This window comes from Numenius arquata, chromosome 16, assembly GCF_964106895.1.
Source record: "Numenius arquata chromosome 16, bNumArq3.hap1.1, whole genome shotgun sequence".
In the NCBI taxonomy this organism is placed as follows: Eukaryota; Metazoa; Chordata; class Aves; order Charadriiformes; family Scolopacidae; genus Numenius; species Numenius arquata.
In genome coordinates, this window is record NC_133591.1 from 5,950,177 (window position 1) to 5,969,383 (window position 19,207).

Consider the following 19,207-nt stretch of genomic DNA (forward strand, 5'->3'; position numbering starts at 1 on the left):
TCTCTCCAACAGGATAATGGATGTGTTCTGTATCATAATTACAGCCTGATATACAAACGAGTACAAATAAAATTAGAAGACATTTTACAGCTTGGAACACAGACTGGATTGTGAGCATCATCCAAGTCCCCATCGCTTTCGGCTTTAACAAGTGGGAAAGGCTGAAAAGAGCCTGGTATCTTACAGCGACAACAGCAGTACGTGGTTGCTGCTGGGCTTTGCTTGCGTGCTGCTTCGGACAGGAAAGTCAAGGTTTTATAAATTATTTCCCCAGCCTGAGTCATGTAGAAACAGAGAATAACTCAGGCTGGAAGGAACATCTGCAGGCCACCCCCTGAAAGCAGAGGGGTTCCCCCAGAGTGAGCGGACACTGCACGGATGAAACACTGCATGAGATGAGCAGAGGATGCAACTAACTACAAGGACCAGAGAAGCATCAGCTCTTGAGTATTTTTTGCTCAAGAGAACACCAGGTCCATCGCTGTCATTCCACGCCAGGCCTGTAGTGGATCTGCCCATATGGTCTGTCCCACAGAAGGTACCTGGCTTGCTCAGAACAGGACCAGAGACTTGCTCTTCCTTCATATCTCCTTTTCAAACCTTTCTTCCATCAGCCCAATTAACAGCAAAAAGGAAAAGTCCAAGAAGCACAACAGAGGCTTGGGAAAGGTCAGGCCCTCCTGTGAGCAAACTGTTCCTAAGCACCAAGAGGAGGTGTGTGTGCATACACGGCACCAACCTCAGCTGCTGGATGATCCAGGACTCAGTCCACCCTCAAGATCCCTCCCGGAGCAAAGAGGGGACCCCTCTGCTTTGTGCCGGGACCCCACACCCCCTGCACGACAGCCCGGCTGGTAAAAATGCCTCCAGGAGATGCTGGAAAGCAGCTCCCCGAGGCAGATCACGGGGTGGGCTGTGACGCCTACGCGCCAGGCTGGATGCGTTCACACATCTCGCGGCACTGAGCTCCCTGTCTCTCTGCAGCTGACTCAGTCCCTTGTCTCTGCAGGCAGTCAGGAGGCGTCTGGACCATGCCCGGGGCTCGGAGCCACCACCGCCCACAGATGCCCAGCATCCACCGGCTGCTCTGACAGCAAAGCGAGCCGCGTGATGGAGAAGTGAGAGCGGCAGGCAGGTTAAAGCCAGGCAGGGAGGCTTACCTTCCTGTCCAGAAAGGATGCGATCAGGCCAAAGTTCTTTGGATGCTGCATGAACCTGTGGGAGCAAGAGGGAGGGGGTTAGTGTCGGCTCTGACCCTCCTCATCGCTGGGCTGCCATGCCCTGCACGCCCGGAGCAGCAAGGCCAGCTCCCCGAGGGACTTGGGGGTTTGAGAAAATATTTGTCTGCTGCTCAGCTTCCCAGAAATACAGGAACTTTAAATTTAGCACAGCAGAGCTGGGCTGTTTGGAAGCTTCAATGCACAGATGTTCATCACGGGGCAGAAGTGGGCAGGGGGCTGGTAGTGCCCATCACCCTGCTCGATCCCTGGCCACCCAAAGCCTGTACCAATGACAGGGTGGGCATAGAGGGCAGAGGCCTCAGGATTTGGCAAGGAAAGGGCAAGGAATCACCGTCAATGGCCGAGCACAAGCACCCTGAAGCATGGCTGGGGGTGTCCCCACTGCTGAGGAGGACCCCAAGCCCGGCCGGGCTGTCAGCAGCTGCAAAGGAGGGGAAGGGAAACCCAAACCCCAGGAGGAACACAGAGCTGCCACGTCGCTGAGTTGCTCAAGAGATCCCCGGTGGCACAGCCGCTCCGAGGAACACCGCCTCCTGCCCAGCAAGCGGAGGAGCTGTCAGCAGGCTCGCCCGCGGCTCTGGCAGCCCAGGAGGGTGCATCGCCCACCAGGGAGAAGCTGTCCCTGGGCGCTGAGACGTCTCCTCCAACAAATCCCTTCACCTGGCTGGTTGGGAAACACCAAAGGCCAACAAGCCCTTGGCATGAGGTGATCCCGCTGGCAAGAGGACAGTTAACCAGTGCATCACCGAAGTGTGGGGAGCATGGCTCTTGTGCCAGGGCTGGAGCGCAGCTGGATGTGGGAGGTGGGAGTACAGACAGCAATGGGAGGGCGATGCTTGGGTGCTTAATGGGGACCCAAGTCTCTATCAGCTTTTCTGCCGTCAAATATTTTGAAGGGCAAAACTTACCCTCCCCCCAGATATAACCAAGGGAAATCACCCAAGACACGCGACTAAATAAAAAAGAAAAAAGAAACCAGAAATGCTAGGGGGAGTTGGGAGGGAAAAAGAAAAGCAGCTGGGCTACTCCGACAAACTGGGATCAGAGCACAGCTCCAGAGCTGGCTCATCACCCTGTGCTCAGCACAAACCAAGGGCTGACCAAGGGACTGGGTTTTCAAGGCCACGTTATCAACGATGCTGACACAGCGTTGGGGGCAATCCAGATGACAATCCACTGTTTTTCACAGACCATGATGAGGGACAGATGCTGCGTTCTCACAGTGCCCAGCACGACAGGGCCTCGATGCCTGAGCCGGATGAAGGGGTACTGCAGCCTTCCCTGCTCCTTCATCAGCAAACCATGTCCCCCCTGGAAGCAGGCCAGCCATGAGGTCTCAATAAAGAGACCTGAAATCCTGCCCAGAAGCAAATAAAATCACTCTTCCTCGTGGTTATGTTTTAACAGCTAGAATGAGTTCAGACCCAGAGCTTGTTGGCCTTGTAGTGCCTGGCTGTTTTCTCCGAGAGCCCCTGCCATCAGGGCTGAACAAAAGGTTGCACCAGGTTTTCATGGTCCCAGGAAGAGGCCGGCTTTTGATCACAATCACAGATGATGCAACTTTGGTTCACCCCAAATACCCAGGCCAGAAGTTGCAGCGCACCAGGCAGCTCGGCTACCCGCACACTGGGATTGGGGTGAGAGCCAGGGCAGGAATCCCTTGGCCCTCCTTACAGCTCCTAAGGACCAATCTCTTACAAAGAGCTTTTAGAGAGCCCCAAAATCCTGCTGTATTTACGCCTCGAGCTCTGCATCACCCACGGTGATGACACAGAAACCACCATGCACAGCAGGATGCATGAGCTGGGTGTGGATTCTTCCAGCCCCATTAGCCAGGCACGGCTCCGCCATTAAAGACCAAGTAATTAGCCTTTGCGTCATTTGCGGGCAAGCCTTGCTGTTTGGAGTGTCACATTTTAAGGCTAATTAGCAATGAGGATTCTCCTCTACTAAAGCCTTGGAGCCTGTTTGCTTGTTTTGTTCTTTTTTGGTCCATTTTGGCAATAAGTTATTTCAGCTGCAAACTGAAGTTATCATGAGGAGGAGGGATCCCGGACACAGAGCAGCTTCCAGCATGGCTGGCCGTAGGCCTGATGGTAATCCATTGAGCTGTGTCACGATTGTCCAGAGGCCAGACTAAGGCAGCGCTGCCACAATGGACGAGGTGGCTCTGGCACAGCCCTGTACCCCTGTGTCCCTCATGTCCAGAGCAGTGAGCCCTGGCAGAGCTCATCCTGCTGGAAGTTGAACTCCAGCTCTGTTTTTACAGACACACAAGCCACACTGGAGGCACTGAGGATGCTCCAGTCCTCCACGCAAACACAACTGGGTCTCCGCTGGGCTATGAAATGCAGGGGAGTCTGGATCTGAGACTAAGCTGGAACCCACAGCTTGGTGGTGGTACCCAGGGAAGGGATCAGCAATCCCCCAAGCAATCTCAGTTGATAAAGCAAAGCTGTTCTCAAGCACTGCTTGTAAACAGGAGAAGACACCGCAACCAGAGTCTGCACGTGTCTTACGTGGGAATGCCTCCATGGAAACAGCAGCCGGTGCAAATCCTGCAGACAGCAGGACAGAGCGCCGAGGGATGGACACCAGCTGGAACCTGCAGCCTGAGGGGGTCTACATGGCGGGGCTGGATGTTGACAGCCCCATAATCCCCCTGGACATGCAGCGCTCAAAGGACAGCACGTAAATCCAAAAACGTAACAGTGTATGGAGCACTGGGTTTCACTGCTGTTATCCTTGAAGTGGCTGATACAACAAGGGATACAGAAGCAGAAAAACTTCTAGTTCTCACCCTGCTGCGAGCAGCAGCGTCCCACACCTCTGCAGGCAGGCACGAACACACCAACCACACAGAAAGGCCTGAGGTTTCTCTGCAGGTGCATCACTCTGTGCCCAGGTCCAAGGCAACACAGCGACCACAGCTGTGTGCCTGGGAGGGGGCGGGGGGGGCAAGACAAGCCCTTGGGAAATTCATGCCTTAGTGTGCTGGGGTCCCAGCCAAAGCATTGCACGGGTCCCGTCTACACTTCCCAAGGCCACGCAAAGAGAGGTGTGAGGGCTTCACTTACTTTTCCCGGAAGGTCTCCTTCTCCTGTTCGCTCCACATGTTCATCACCTGCCGGTCCTTGTAGACCTTCATGGGGTCATCCATGAGGCCGTTCATGTTGATGAATTTAATGCGCTGCTGGTCAGCATCGTAAAGCATGGGCGGGATGACAGCGAGCTGGCGCATCTGCTTCTCCAGGTTCTTTGGGGAAAGCAGAGAGAACAGTTGGTCAGCACCACAGCCCCGCGGGGACCACATGGGACAGATGTTCAAGAGGAAAGGACAGGCGGAGGAACAGGGGAATTCAAAAGCAAGCACTAGACAGCTTTATTGCTAGAGTAATTGTAAATTAAATGCTGAAAGAGGCTATTGCTGTCAGCCAGGAAACAATTAATCTCTCATTTTGAAATAAAAGGCTTTAAGATATTGCATGGAAATGTCTGACTTAAGCAAAATAGCTCCTGACCACAATGAGAGACAAGTAAAGCAGCAGTGGCACAAAGAACGCAAACCCCTTCCCAACCATCAAATCCATGCCCATGTGGATGTGCAGCCCCCCACCCCAAACTGCGAGGGAAGGGGGTCAGCTCTGCACAGCTGTCTGAAAGGGTGGGCAGAGGGAGATGTTTGGTTTCCCTTCCACAGGAAACCTAATATTGTTCCAGGATGTTTCAAACGTCACCATAACAGGGCCATCATTCCTTTCTTTCCTTGTACTGCAACACCCTGGGACATAATCCGATGCCTTTACTCCATCCTATTCAAGCACAAAGTTCATCCAGAGTCTGGGCTGCACTGTGACAGGACAGACTGGGTGCACTGGTTTCCTTAGGTATTTGCGACAGAGTGGCCAATGTGATGTCTCATTTGTGTTGTCCCCTGCCCGAATGCTGGGACTGTGCCCTGGCGCAGGTCCAGCCTCTGGGGATGAAGGGATGCTCTGGCCACCCTCTTTAATTGGCTAGCAGCACCATCATTCCAAGTCCTCGCTGTCACCCGGGGTGGCACTGGTCAGACAAAAATTCCAACCCTTGACCCCAGAAGGCCAGGTCTCAAGTGCTGTTATTTTAATTTACGGCTAGATGCTGGTTCCTGGGAGAACAGTAATGGCCGATCCTCCCAGCAAGCTGCTGACCCAGGCCTGCCCAGCACCGCTCCGCTTCCCCGCTGCGGCGGATCAGACCCAACCTCCTCTTCCTAAAACACAGATCTCTGAACACACATGGACTTTTCAACTCGTTTCATCACGTTCCTCATCCTCACTAGGACACCTCCTGTTTAGCAGCTGGCTGCTTCAGATGCCCTGGGGGTTTCACCTCATCGCGGGAGGTCAGGGACAGCGTGCAGCCAGAGCATCGACCCTGATGACTGCAGACGGCCCCAGTGGAAAGGAGAGAGCCCCTGTGCAAAGCCCCGGCAGGCAGAGAGGCAGCTGGCAGGGGTCTCTCCCTTCACCCGTCAGGGTCTCAGGGTGCCGAGTGCTGCAGATACACCCCCAGCAGGCAGCCAGACCCCTCTCCTCCCCAGCAATGCATCGGGGCAGAGAGCTGGCCCCTGCCACCAGCAATGCACCCCAGCTCTCGCCTCCCTGCTCCTTCCAACCCTGTGGAAGGGCTGGAAGCTCTTAAGGTCTCCTCTGAGACAAGCAAAGCTGTGCCTGGGTGCTCAGCAGAAGGCTATCGGGGTGGAATTTAGCAGCACAGTGTGCAGGAGGTCAGAGGCAATCGTCTAACGCTCCTCTTGGCCACGACCTCTGCAGAGCTGTGAAATTTTCCTCTGCTGCTTCCAAGACCCGTGTCCTCCAGGTCATCACCTTAACTGGCTAACAGCGAACTGCCTGGGACCCGGGGCAGGGAGGGAATGGTGCCGCACAGGCAGCAAACATCTCAGCTATTGCTGGGCAAGGGCTGCTCTCCCCTCCCAAACACGATCCATTCACTGCAGCTCGCCTCCGTGCCAAGAGAGTGGAACCCTTGTGAAACCAGATCCAAACGAAGCCAAGGTCACGGGGATGTTTCAAGATGAATGGAGCACTCCCAGAAGATGTGGGCCAACTGGCTCACGTACAAACCATTCATTCCATAGGATTCCCCTGTGTCAAGCCACACAGCCCATTCAAAATAAAATGAAACAGAAAAACCCCTCCACTCGGCAGCCAGGGCGCCGGCTCCCCTCCCCTGCCTTCCCATCTCTGCTTCCAGTTTAAACCAACAGCCAGGAGGTGTTTGTGTGGTGCTACTTAGGATGAGCTACCTAGGATGAGCTGGGGATTCAGGTCCCTAAGAGGCAGTTGAATGCTCCTAAACCCTATCCAGTGGCCACCAGCTCCTGGGGTGCTTTGCTCCATGTTTTGCTCCTGCGGAACCATTGCATGGCTCTCTTGGTTCTATCAGGCAGCTGGAAAATTGCTGCTGGGTATTAAATAAACACCTCACTTTGGATCCTGTCCAGAAAGTGTATTAGGCATCAGGGTGACCTCCCCAACCTCAGTGTGGCCTGAAGCTATCAGGATGTGGTATCAGATGACACTGTGGGACCTGGCGTGGGACCTGGTGGTAACTCTTCTGGCTTCCTCAGAGAAGAGTGGAGTGAGCGGTGAAGAGGAGGAGAAGGGACAACCTGGTCTCACCTCTTGTTCCGAGAGCCCGTCGATGATTTCCGACACCTCGTGCTCGCTGCGTGCGGCCGACATGGAGAGCCCGCCGCTGCCCCTCTGTCCTACCCTGCTGGGAAAGCGCAGTGGAACACTCAGACACTGATGCACCATTTCATAAGCAGCAAACCATGTTCATGACAACTTGCTCGCCCTGTTGTCGATCTCCACAATGACCACATCCCAACACGTCACCCAGGCCACCCCATGCCATGCTGCGGGAATGGTGCCCACTGCAGCCCCTCAGGCTGCCCAGAGAGCACCGTCCCTTGTGTCCCCCGAGCTTAGGGCTCACAGGTCGAAAGCCTCCAACCACCTTCCTTACCTGTGCCAACCTCCTGGACCGCTACAACGGAAGGACATTTCATACCCAACCATACCCTCCCCCATATTTTCTCCTGTTCATCGCACCCCAGCGATGGTATAAAGGCGTCAGCATTAACACTGAGCCGTCAGCTTTGTAGCATCTGCTGACGCAAAAGCCGCATCTACTTTGTAAATGTCGCAGGAACTTTTAAATCAAAACCAGTCATTGACATTCTTCCCCCCCAGTATCACCCAGTGTAACAGCCACACATCCCAAGCAATTAAAACTTTTCTTATTAAGCACATAATAGCTTAAAACATTTCTCAGCACCATTTCTCCCCTTCTCTTCAAGATATAATAAGGATTAGGAAGTCTGGACCCATCCAGCTGTTTGTGGGGCACAAGGACAGGATGCTGGCACAAGGGTTTGGTGTCCCTGGGCAAGATCCTGGGGCTGAAATGGGAATGATGGAAAGTTTTCAGCAAGAAGGGTGGAGATCATGAAATTGTGTCTCTTTCTGGCAAGAAACAGAGTGACCTCAATTGCACTTCCATTGAGGAGGAGAAAATGGACAGTGGATGGGAGAGACGGGGGACATCCCTTTCAGTGAGACACTTTGCTCCCTTCATGTCATTTGTGGTCATTCCTATAATCTCTGCAGATGTTTCTTCTCCCTGCCCATGCTTCGATCAAAGCATGTACATGTATTAAATCATCGACATGACCAAATCCATCTGCAAATCTTGTACATCTACATTTGGGCCCACCAGTAAGGCAGTAATTAGCACCATCCTGGCCAGAACAAGGGAGCTGCCCTTGATCCAACGCAGCCAGCTGGGAGAGCAGCAGCAGAGGGGAGATGGGCAACCACATTCCTGACATTTTTCCTTCTCCCTTGGCTCTGTGCTGAGCCAACCTGGGGAAAAAGCAGCAAAGCTGCTTGTCTACTGTCTTCTGCCTTTGACTAGAAGGGGAGAAAAGGGACCTATAGTCATCCCAGCCCGCTCCTCCCACGAACCAATCCCACACCCATCCCCAAAGAAAAGAGAAAGGCTGTCTGATACCAGCTCAGCCCCTTCCTACCGCTTCTCCTCTAACCTCTGCATGCGCTCTTGCAGTTCCCGCTGCTTCCGGATCTCTGGGAATTGCTTCTCATAGTATTCCCGCACTTTGCTCTCTTTGGCACGGCGCCGGGGGTTATTTTCGATGCGCTCCACTTTTTTTTCCCAGGCCTCCATCAGCTGGTCGTAGCGCTGGCAAAACTTCTGTTCCTGAAAGGGCAGAGGGAGAGAGGGAGCTCAGGAGACGTGCCTGGAAAGTTCCTGGGAAGGGCAAGTTCCTCCAGGCCTTTCCCTTGATGGCTGCTCAGGCTGAGCATGAGTCAAGTCGCTTAAATAAATATGGTTTATTAGGACATGGACATGCTCCAGGGTCTGAGACCAACCCAAGGGTAAATTCTCAAGAGAGGCCATCAGGTACCCTCAGGCTTTTCCCTTCCAGACCCAATACAAAATGGGAAAACCAGAATTCTCACCCAGTGTGGCCTTGTCCACCTACCACACCTTCTGCCTGAAGCAGTGCTCTGGGTGCTCGATTTGGCAACAAAAGCCCCAGTGCTGTGGAAGGAGTCCCTGCTCCGACACACCTGGCCATGCACGGGGAGAGGGCAAGTCACCTGCCTGAAAGCCACCAAGCAAGAAGGGACTGAAACACGGCCTTGGGAAAGGATGCAGGAGGGGAGCAGAGCAGGTCCCCACTGTGCAGAGCTGTAATCTTGGAGCCACCAGCTCTCCGTGCTGGGGAGAGCCTTGCCGAGGCACCTGGAGCCGGACACCCCTTCCTACCCAGCCACACTGGCCCCTGGTGCTCCCGGCTCATTCCTGGTGACACCAACAGGACTGGGGCCTTGGGGCAGCTCTGCACATGGGCCTGGCTCCCCAAAAGCAAGAGCTGGGCACCCTGCCCCCAGCTGAGGTCCTAAGGTGTGGTGGAGGACTAATGTTAAAGCATTTTGTCAGCTGCTGCTCCTCCTTTCTGGCCCAGGAGCAGGACGAGCATGTCCTCACTGATGGAAAACCCAAGCTCTGCAGAAACACAGCGCCATGAGGGGTTTTCATGCCACATCCTCCTGGGTGACATCCTCACAGCACACCTCCCAGTTGCCCACCACAGAGGTCCAGCACCACGCTCCTCCTTGGTAGTGATGGGATCAGCCCAGTAACCATAGCTTTAAAATATTATTTGCAATATAAACGAGCCTCTCCCCACCGAATCGCTCCTCCCTCCTCTGGCCACCCTCTTGCTGGAGGAAGATGCCCACACACAGGCGAGGTCCACACCGAGAAGATGCCTGGCTACCATCCCTGACAGCTGCAGCAGTGACAGGAGTGATGGCGCCCAGCCTCACGTGAGAGCAGCTGCGTGAGCAGAGGGGGTTTTAAGGTTTCATTTTGAGTGAAACAAATGCCTTCTAGGCCCCAAATCAGGAAGCGAAAACAGATGTCGCTCTGCAAAATAATCAATGGCAAACCCCAGGCCACCTCCTGCCCCCCACGCTGCTTTCCAGAACGGGCGGCTTGGCATCAGCACACTCGGCACCACAGCAGAAACAGGGGGAATCTGGATTTCAAAGGACTAAATTCATCTCTTGCCATCACCACCCCATGACTGGAGGGAAGTCCAAGGCTGTAGAGTTTCCTGGATGTGCTCTGCTCGCGTCTTGCTCGCTCTCAGCCACCAAAAAAAATATGGGGAGAGGTAAAAAACATCCCCAAACCGATCGAAATGCCCAGTTCTAGGTCAGGAGACAACTGGGTTACCCCGAACCAAGCGTGTCAGTTGTACCATGGACCCCGAGCACCAGCAGCTCCATGGACCGGCACTGCTGCCAGGCACCTGCAGCACCTGTGGCTAGTGTCATGCTGATCCTGGCATGTGGGTTTGGTCCAGCCACCATGGACCTGCCATTAACCCAAACGCAGCAACACGTCCTGTGATCCCATGGCCTTTTGGAGGTGCCTTGATCATAATGTGAGGTGGACAAAGCATCTCAAACACCACGGCTGATGCGGACTGTCACCCTCCCCCACAAATAAATTCATTCTCATTTGCACACCCGGAACCAGAGGCTTTCCTGCCCCGCACGGATGCACAAGAGATGCTTGGGTTTCATTGGAGCCAAAGGAAATGGCCGTAAGATAAAATCGAATATTGAGAACCAAAATAAAACCACCCTGAAAACCACCAAGGTGAATCTTGCGCTGTGGGCAAGGAGCTATGGGTAATGCCAATAAACTGCTGCAGCTTGGAGAAATCACAGCTGCTGCCTTTTTACCCCTCCTGGAGCGATGCTATCAGCCCCCTGCAAACGAGAGCTCCCACCCTGCCAGCAAATCTGCTCTATCCTCCTGCTTTCAGAGCGTCACATTTGGGAAGAGGCTAAAAATACCCTGCAAAGTTTATCAAGCCTCAGTGCCGGGAGGCAGCTGGTGCCCCATGCCATGTGCCAGCCTGTGGCATGGCCAGGGGACAGCCCAGTACGAGGGCTGGGTCTGGTGAAAAGCTTCAAGGCTTTGAAAGGTTTTTCATCCCCTGTGGGAACAAGCCGGTGCTGGGTTCTGCATTGTCACCGCCCTGGCACGGCTGCCAGGCTGTTTTGCAGCCAGCGGGGTGGCTCTTTTTCTTCCTTTTCCTCCACTCTTTGGGACAACTTGACAAATTCTTTATCCAGAATTCCTCTTTTAAGGAACTGGTATTCGCAGATGGAAAAAGCAACATGAACATCACACTCTTGATTCCCCCAGCAGTACCCAAGCTCCCTGCTCACACAACCCAGCCCTCCACAGAACAGCTCTGTTATGGACCAGCCGAGCACTTCTGACTTGCATCTGCATTCTTCCCGCCACGGAGCAAAACGATCCTTCCTGCCACACCAAGCTTCAAACCCCACCACAGCAGGGCTGGTCTGCAGCATCCCTGTGCAGCACTTTTTGGTCCAGCTGGGATATATGCTCCTGCAATCTTTTGCCATCCTTCAAAAGCCAGGATTACAAGCACCTGATAGCACTGTGCATTCCCTGCATCTTCACAGCTTAATCACCAGGAGAAGCTCCCGGTCAGGCACTTCAGCAGCAGAAGCGTCTATTCCTTCTTCAAGCATCCTCTGAGCAGCTTTAAGCAAGCGTGTCCATTCCTGAGCAACCGTCTGTGCTGGCTTTTAGCATCGGCGCTTCCTCCGCTCCTCTTCCCGGCTGGGCTCACCAGCCCATCCGCCTCTCAATCACACCAGTAACTGATGGCGAGCCAAATCGGACCTGACATGCGTATCTAAAAATGGATGAATAGTAACGCCGCCGTAGCAGCTGAAGGCAGTTTGTAGGCTGTGCCAAAGCCCAAGCCCTCCCGCAGCCCACGCTCTCGCAGCTCCAGGGAACGGAGCAGCTCTTCGGAGGGGAGTGGAAGAGCGAAGGTGACAGGAGGAACCAGTCCAATTCCTATGCAAGCTCCACGGTTTTGTTTCCCTGGCTGATGGAGATAAACCTCTTACAGCCAGAACAGCTCCCTTTACCCTTCTCTCTCTGCAGCATCATCCCTCTGATGGCAATTAAATATCTTCTGCTGCGCCGACCTCGGTGGAGGCAGGAGAAAGCCCTGCAGAACCTCTGGTGGGGTTCTCAGGGCTGGACCCTGCAAGGACCGAGCTCTGACCCTGCTCCAGCCAGCCCGGGGCAGTGACAATACCCCAGAAAGTAAAAAAGCCAGAAAGAAATGTTGGCACATAGATGGGCTTTGCTAAAAATAGGGTCTGCTACAAAATAGGCAGAAAAATAGCTAAGCGTACCCATTTTGCAAACAGAATCAGCAAATGTATTCACTTTGCAAATTCAGCAACCGTATGTTGCCTATTTTGTAGAATAGGCAAAATGCTTCCCTAAACTGAAAAATCCCCTTTCAAGGACACTGAATAAACCGGCTGGCAGAAATTCACCTATTTTGCATGACAGGCGACTTTACTGTGAGCCGTATTTCAGGAACTGTGTTCTTGCAGCCTAATTAAACCTTTTTCCCCAGCTCCTCGATAGACACAAAAGAGCGACTCACTCTAGGTTTAGCACAGTAACTGGCCGTTTCCACCAGAAAGCGGCTCCTGGGCAGTTGCCTTCTGGGTCCAATAAAACCACACGATGCTTTGCAATCCCTGTTTTGAGGAAGGGAATATTGATCCGCTTCCCACACCTGCAGAAGTCCTCGGCTGCGGCAGGCAAGGTGCCCTGAGCAGCACCGACTGCCACGCCGGGTCAGGCTGCAGGTGTAGCCCTGTAGAAACCTGGAAGTTTTATCATGGAAAACACTAAACACACGCATTTGGACACGAAGGGGAAACACAACCTTCCCTTTGGAATACAAGATCTGTGGCTTTTTGAAGATTGCTACAAAACAGGGGGAAAAAATGGAGCACGGGAAAGAAAAGGAACATCCTTTGTTCACCATAAATAAGAAAACAATTTGATCACTAGCTCAGAAATAAAGGTAGAGCCTTCAAACCACTTCCCAGGCTTGTTACTTTGAATTTTTCCAATAACTTCCCAGACAAAGCACTTCTGTCCAAAACCAACACCAAAGATGCTCAGAAAACCTGCACCATTGGCAACTTAAGATGGCAACCTGATGGTTGGCACCTGAGCCTGCCCCAGAACAGAGACACTGAGTCAGGAACTGGTATTTTTGCATCTTCCATGTAAAACACAAAGCCCCGTGTCGTGAGCTGAATCACCCTTCATGGAAAGATACCACCAAATCCACCTTGCCAGTGGGAGCCATTGGTTGCTTTTCCCTTCGGTGCTGGTTTTGCCTCCCAGCTCCCACTGGTGAGTACCGCAGCATCAAAAACGTATAAATTCTGTAAATCCCATTTGAACTTTCTCCTCTATCTACTAGGGACTTGCAAGAAATGCCTCTGAAGTCTCATAATAAACCCCACCTTCCCCCTTAGCTAACCAAGAACCATCTCTTTGAAGGACACTGGAACAATCTTGCAGGCAAAGCTGCCTAGAAATGAACTGGCACAGAGCTTGATTTTTGTTTTAAACCACAAATTCCTAGAACATCGCTCTGTGGTCAGCTGGAAGGAGTCAGATCAGACTTCAGACCATTTATCGGAAGCAGAGTCAGCTTATTTCACACCTCTCTTAGGGTTCAATTACTCACAAAATAGACATTTACGTTGTGAATAGGCTCTCTGGAAGGGCTCCGCTGTGATTAAGCCAACCCCCCATGTTCGCTCTGCAGGGGGTACTTGCGGAGGGAGGTGCTGCCTGCAGTAGGATCCGGGACCTCTCCTTTACATCCAAGTTATTTTAAGCATAAGAGATGCCACAGCAATGGAACAGGCACCATACTGAGCACCAGCACCTCTCTGCTGGAAAATGTCCCTTTCTTTCTCACATAATAAATTACGCTGCTTTATACATATAAAATAAGGTACAAGGGAATCACTTACCCACTGTTTGCGAGCATGATTTCTCCTCTTAAAGTACAAAATTAACTTTTTCCGCATTGCCTGGTTTCTGTAAAGAAAAAAAAAAAAAAACAAACAACAAAAGATGAGATCCAATTAACAAGGCGGCTAAAATCCAAATCCTGGGTCTCCTCACTCCCAAAGGAGTCAGCAGCATGGTTTCCACCTTAACTTGGAATTGTATCAACTTCAGAGCAGCAATAGGAACCCTACACCAGCTTTAGAAAAAGACCAACAAACCCTCCAACACGAGGAACATCACTCACGTCTGTTGGTAAAAACCAGGACTAAGGTTGAGAACTGAAACTATAAACTCCCAATTCTAAAAACTTTTGCTGTGCACAGAATACGGGCAGATATTCAGCTCTGCATCTACCAATGGGCCAGGCTGTTTCTTGATTATTTTTACCTTTTTGATCTGCAAAAACCCTATGGGGTCCTAAGAGTTGGGGGCTCAGGCCAAACTCTGCATGATGGGAAGTGGGCAGAGACCACCTGGAGCCACCACAAGCCACCCTGGTCCCCTGGGCCAGCATCAAGGGAGCTGTCAGCACACACACACTCCCCAGGGGTTATTCACCCCGGGCTCCGAGGCTCTGATAAGGAGGCAGGATTGCGGCAGGGCTTGCAGCACATATCTCCTAACCTCTGGCTTCCTTGGAGCCGTGCCTAACAAAGCTGCAAACAAACCAGCCAGGAAAGTTCAGCCACTTGCAGAATTGGGACCTCAAGAGAGAAACGAGCCACTGCAACCACAACCAACCCGGCGTCTGCCCAGATACTCCCCTGGTTTCTTCTTCTTTCTACTTTCTGAAGACAGCATGAAGTTATTGCTCAAAGAGAGGCAGCGCCAAAGCAGTAAGGAGCTGGAAAAGGCGGCACAATCTCCCAGAGTCTGCACGAACCCGAGAGCTGAGCTCCTGTTGTTCTTGTTACTAATATTCACAGCAATAAAATCTCTAGGTAAGAGGTAGAGACCAGGGGCAAAGGAATTTCCTTAAGTCTTTTATCCCGATTAAAGGCAGAGCTGTGGTGTGTAATTACTGATCAGGAGCTTAACAGTCTCATGTAGGCATGTTCTGCAGGATTTAGCAGAATGGAAAGACACCCTTGCTGCTTCCTCACTCCCCTCCCTGCCTGGCTAGTGGGGAAGGGAGAAAACGCCCTCCGCCCCCCATAAATCCCTAATCCTAATCAGCCGCCAAAGACCCTGTTTGGGAAGGGGCAGAAGGTTCAGCTCACTTCAAGGGAAGACTGGGGGCAGTCCTGGCTTCATTTGGGGATGGAAAGCATCCCAGAAAGTATCCAAATTTTTTAACTCTCAAACTCCCTTCTCACTACATCACTGAAACCATGCACGGGCAGACACAGGGAATGACAGTGATCCTGCAGCAAGCGCTGCCCTGGGACCCCAGGTCCCTCCAGCCCGTCACCAAGGCTGCTCCGGCAGCATCCCAGGGGACCCAGAGAAGGGCCTGGGAGCACCACCATCATAATGGCACCCAATAATTAGCCGGTTTATTCAGGACAGCAATTCATTGGGTGTAAGGTCTTCAACCACCATCACCTCCAAGGTCAAGTACAGCTACTAGAGGAAAGGCAGCAGGATTTGGGACAGGGATGATTTCTTTTCCAGCACCTCACCACCACACTCAGTTTTGTGGCCTCTTTTTAAGTTTACCAAGGAGGAAACACATCGGGCTTGATTCTCAGTCCCAATAGTACCATTCAGATCTTCTAAGTGCCATTTTCCCCTCTTAATTAGTTACCAGAGGTATGGGATACACGCAGAGTCCCTGAGCACTGCCTGAGATGCGCTGCATCTTCATGCCCTTTGACTTTGCCTTGAATGCTTTGGTGCAAAAATAGACCTTGATTTCCAAGGCAGCGCTAGCAAGCAGCACTCGTAATTCCTCCTACCAAGGGAAAACACCAGCTCCCGGCTGGGAACAGACTCCAGTGTCCCCAGCTCCAGCCACACAGCCCCCAGTCCCCACGCACTCCCAGTTCCAGGTGCCACCAACATCAGCAGAAAGCAGAGGCAGGCCACAGGGCTGAAGGCTCCTGCAAAGCAGACAGTCAGATCCACAAAGGTTTTCTGGGTGAGGGCTTGAATATCAAGCCACATCCTTTGACTCTGTTTCAGAAATCAACCCCTGCCCTCCCCACGCCAGCCTGGGCGACATCCAGGATCAGTGCCGGGCTTTGACACGCTGCTGCTGGATCTGCTGCACAGGTTATCAGGAGACAGGAGAGTACACGAAGAAAATCAGCAGCTCTTACGCAGCTGACGGGTTGCCTTGAGTTTTGCATCATGGCTGACCTTGAAAGTGCTAATACAGACAAAGACTAAATGGCTCCGCAGCTGCAGAGATCAGGAATGCCTTGAAAGCCGGTGTATGTTTACCACCACCAAGGCTGAAGTAATCAAAGAGTGAAAGGATTAAAAACAACAACAAAACCCCCTCATGCCCTAAATGTTTTTGCCACTTTATCTTTTCTTTTTTTTTTTTTTTTTTTTTTTTGCGTAAGGTCAACCTTTCAAAGGTTAGTACAATCCCTGTAAATATAAATAGGTTTCACAGTTTATCTTGCCACACGTACCGCTGTTACTTAGAAACCATTTGCAGGGAGGTTAATTCGGGCCACCCGTCTCTGAAGCACACGCTGTGCTCCCCGGGCAAATCAGAGAGCCGGGCACGACGGCTGCGGCGCAGGCGGGGAAGGTACGGGCTGTCTGCTGGGAGTCTCGCACAGAAATAGCCAGCGTGGAGCAGCACACAGGAAAGGTCGCTCCTGCAACGCGCCAGCCGTCCCTCATCATCCTCCCCGGCAGCCGGAATCCTCCCAACTCCCTGCTGCGGTTTGCCGGGCCACAAGAAAAGCATCAGGGATGGAGACCCGAAGCGCCCAGTCTCCATGGGGTGAAGAAATCAGGCAGTTCGCAGGCAGGAGGAGCGGATGCTCCTTAGACAAAGCAACAGTGACTCTTGTGGACAGCTTTAAGTATTGCTGTGCTGGCACATCACACCACAGCGAGTCGGGAGAGTTCCCTGCCCTGTCCTCAGTGGTGCCCCCACAGCTGCCCTGCCAGGGATGGACCAGAGAGACACGGAGCCCGCCCAGCTTCTGACGAGCTGGTGTTTGTGGGCTGCCAGATGGCACGTCCCCATCCCTTTGGTCAACAATTCACCTAATCACCACTGGAGCCCATGCGTGTTTCTGCCTTCCCTGCAGGCTGTGGGCTCCATAGCTCCCTGGTGTGCCTACAGGGAAAGCCCTTCTTTCTGGTAGGCTCTCAGCTTCAGGTAGTGTCCCCCAGAACTGGCTGTAATCACTACACGTTTCCCACTCACCTACTCCAGAGCAGCCCCAGTTTTACACATTTCTAACGCTTCCCTCTGAAGGCAGCTCTTCTCTGAAGCGAGGACACCATGTCCCATTAGCTTTTGGCACCGAGAAGGTATCCCAGCCCTTAGGTAACCAGAGGAGCTTTTTCTGTATCTTCAAACAACATTTGTTTGTAGCCTGAGCCTCCGCCACTGAGGCTCTCAGGAGCAGTGAGTCCAGTGCTTTTGGGGCCAGGTATCAACCGGATGAGTGCAGCAAGAGTCCTGGCACCAGGAACCATCCTGAAATAGGGCACAACCCGGGTGAGGAACCTGGGGCAGCCCCACCACTGCCCAGCAAGAGTTCTGGCACCAGGAACCAGCCTGAAATAGGGCACAACCCGGGTGGGGAACCTGGGGCAGCCCCACCACTGCCCAGCAAGAGTTCTGGCACCAGGAACCAGCCTGAAATAGGGCACAACCTGGGTGGGGAACCTGGGGCAGCCCCACCACTGCCCAGCACTTCCCCACAAGCACTGACAGGCAGCAGGAGGAATTGTGATCACACAAGGTAAACCAAACTAAAGACTTGATGTTTGATTGTCACCTGCCACCAGCACAGGAAGCAGGATTCAAATATTATCTGTAATTTTGGGTGCTTGCAAGGGCTTTTCATCCTTGCATAACTCACCCTCATCCCGCACCCCCACTGACCTAACTGGTGTGCCCCACACCTGCACATGGTTCTCGGAGCCAACCTTCAAACCACTGAGTGAAATACATCTCCCACTCCCAGCAAAGCAAAGGGAGCCCTGCGGGAGCAGCCGCTTCCACCTTAACTGGCTTGGCGCAAGGTTGTTTTTGTCTTCTGGCTTTCACAATGGAGCCAGTCAAGGAGAGAACCAGTAACTCTGACTTTTGAGTTACTTGGCTCAGGTCCACATGAACGACTTGGCTACGATCCTTCCGGAGGCTGCGATCTTAAAAGGATGTGCGCGCACGCATGCGTGTCAGTGCTGGCGTGTACACACGTGTGGACACTGCCAAAGCCCGGGGATAAGGCTCCCGAGGATACAAAGAGCTGATGCAGCACACCTGGCCGAGCCTGCCCGCAGAGACCTTCAGCCGGTGCAAGACGAGATGAAAGGAAGTTTGCTATTTGATCAAAACTAATCAGGGGTATTTAATTACACAGGAACGTCTTTCATCAAACAGCCAGAGCAAACAAAGTAGGGATCAAGCCTGCAAAGAGCGGTGGGAAGGAGGCAGCGAGCAGCTGGCAAAGCCATTGTACTGCGAGATTGATCATGCAGGCGAGGGTCGGAAACGGAGGAGCCTCCCGGCAGCTCCGGCCAAAGAAAGCGCTGCCGGCCAGACTGGAGATCTACAAACCACGGGACCTGAGGAGCACGGCAAGAACGCTCCAAGGTGAAACCAGCCAAGAGGCAATGGAGAGCGAATAGAAACGGTGGCGCCCCTCCCTGGGTATGTCTGCTCCTATGCATCGCTGGTGTCAGGACCCCGAGCCGCAGCTCAGGGCAGTCACTGATTCCCAACCCCTCTGGCTGCAAGACTCCCTGCGGAGAGGGCAGGGAGCAGGTCATCCTCTTCACGGGTCACTGCACTCATTCATTTCCTTGCTCTGAAGCTGCCGCAGCACACGGCTCCAGCTGGTAATACACCATAACCTATTAACCCCAAGGCAGGGCACGTTCCTGGAAAGCCAGCTGCTCGGAGCAGTTTCCTTGCAATATTCAGAAATGCTTTCTGGGGAAAGCAAAGCAGATTTTTAGTTATTTTACCCCAGAGCCCTTGAGCATTGGGATGGACTAACCCTCAAGCACCCTTCATGCCTCTGAGAATGGAGTGGCAGAGATTCATAACGCTGGATGTATACTCGGGCAGGCTGCATTTGTGCCCAGAAACACCACTCAAGAGAAAGAACCTATTTGGATGGAGGTCTCCCAGCTTCCCAAATCATATCCTCTGCAGGTCCGAAATGGTTTGGAGGTCCAAAGTCATCACTGTAATTCATGAAAAAGTTTGTGCTGTTAATTCACCTGGTGTTTACATGCTGAGACCAGTGAGATGGTTGTGCTCCAAA

At 52.8% G+C, this 19,207-nt stretch overlaps 1 protein-coding gene across 1 annotated transcript in view; it reads right to left on the reverse strand.

Moving 5' to 3' along the window:
* Window positions 1–19,207, reverse strand: part of NCOR2 (nuclear receptor corepressor 2) — a 177,456-nt gene that overhangs the window by 80,680 nt on the left and 77,569 nt on the right. Inside the window, exons 8-12 of the mRNA XM_074159904.1 lie at window positions 13,757–13,823; window positions 8,341–8,528; window positions 6,926–7,022; window positions 4,319–4,497; window positions 1,161–1,215 (exon numbers count right to left, since the gene is read on the reverse strand). Of these exons, the coding sequence (XP_074016005.1) occupies window positions 1,161–1,215; window positions 4,319–4,497; window positions 6,926–7,022; window positions 8,341–8,528; window positions 13,757–13,823 (586 nt within the window). The remainder of the gene's footprint in view (window positions 1–1,160; window positions 1,216–4,318; window positions 4,498–6,925; window positions 7,023–8,340; window positions 8,529–13,756; window positions 13,824–19,207) is intronic.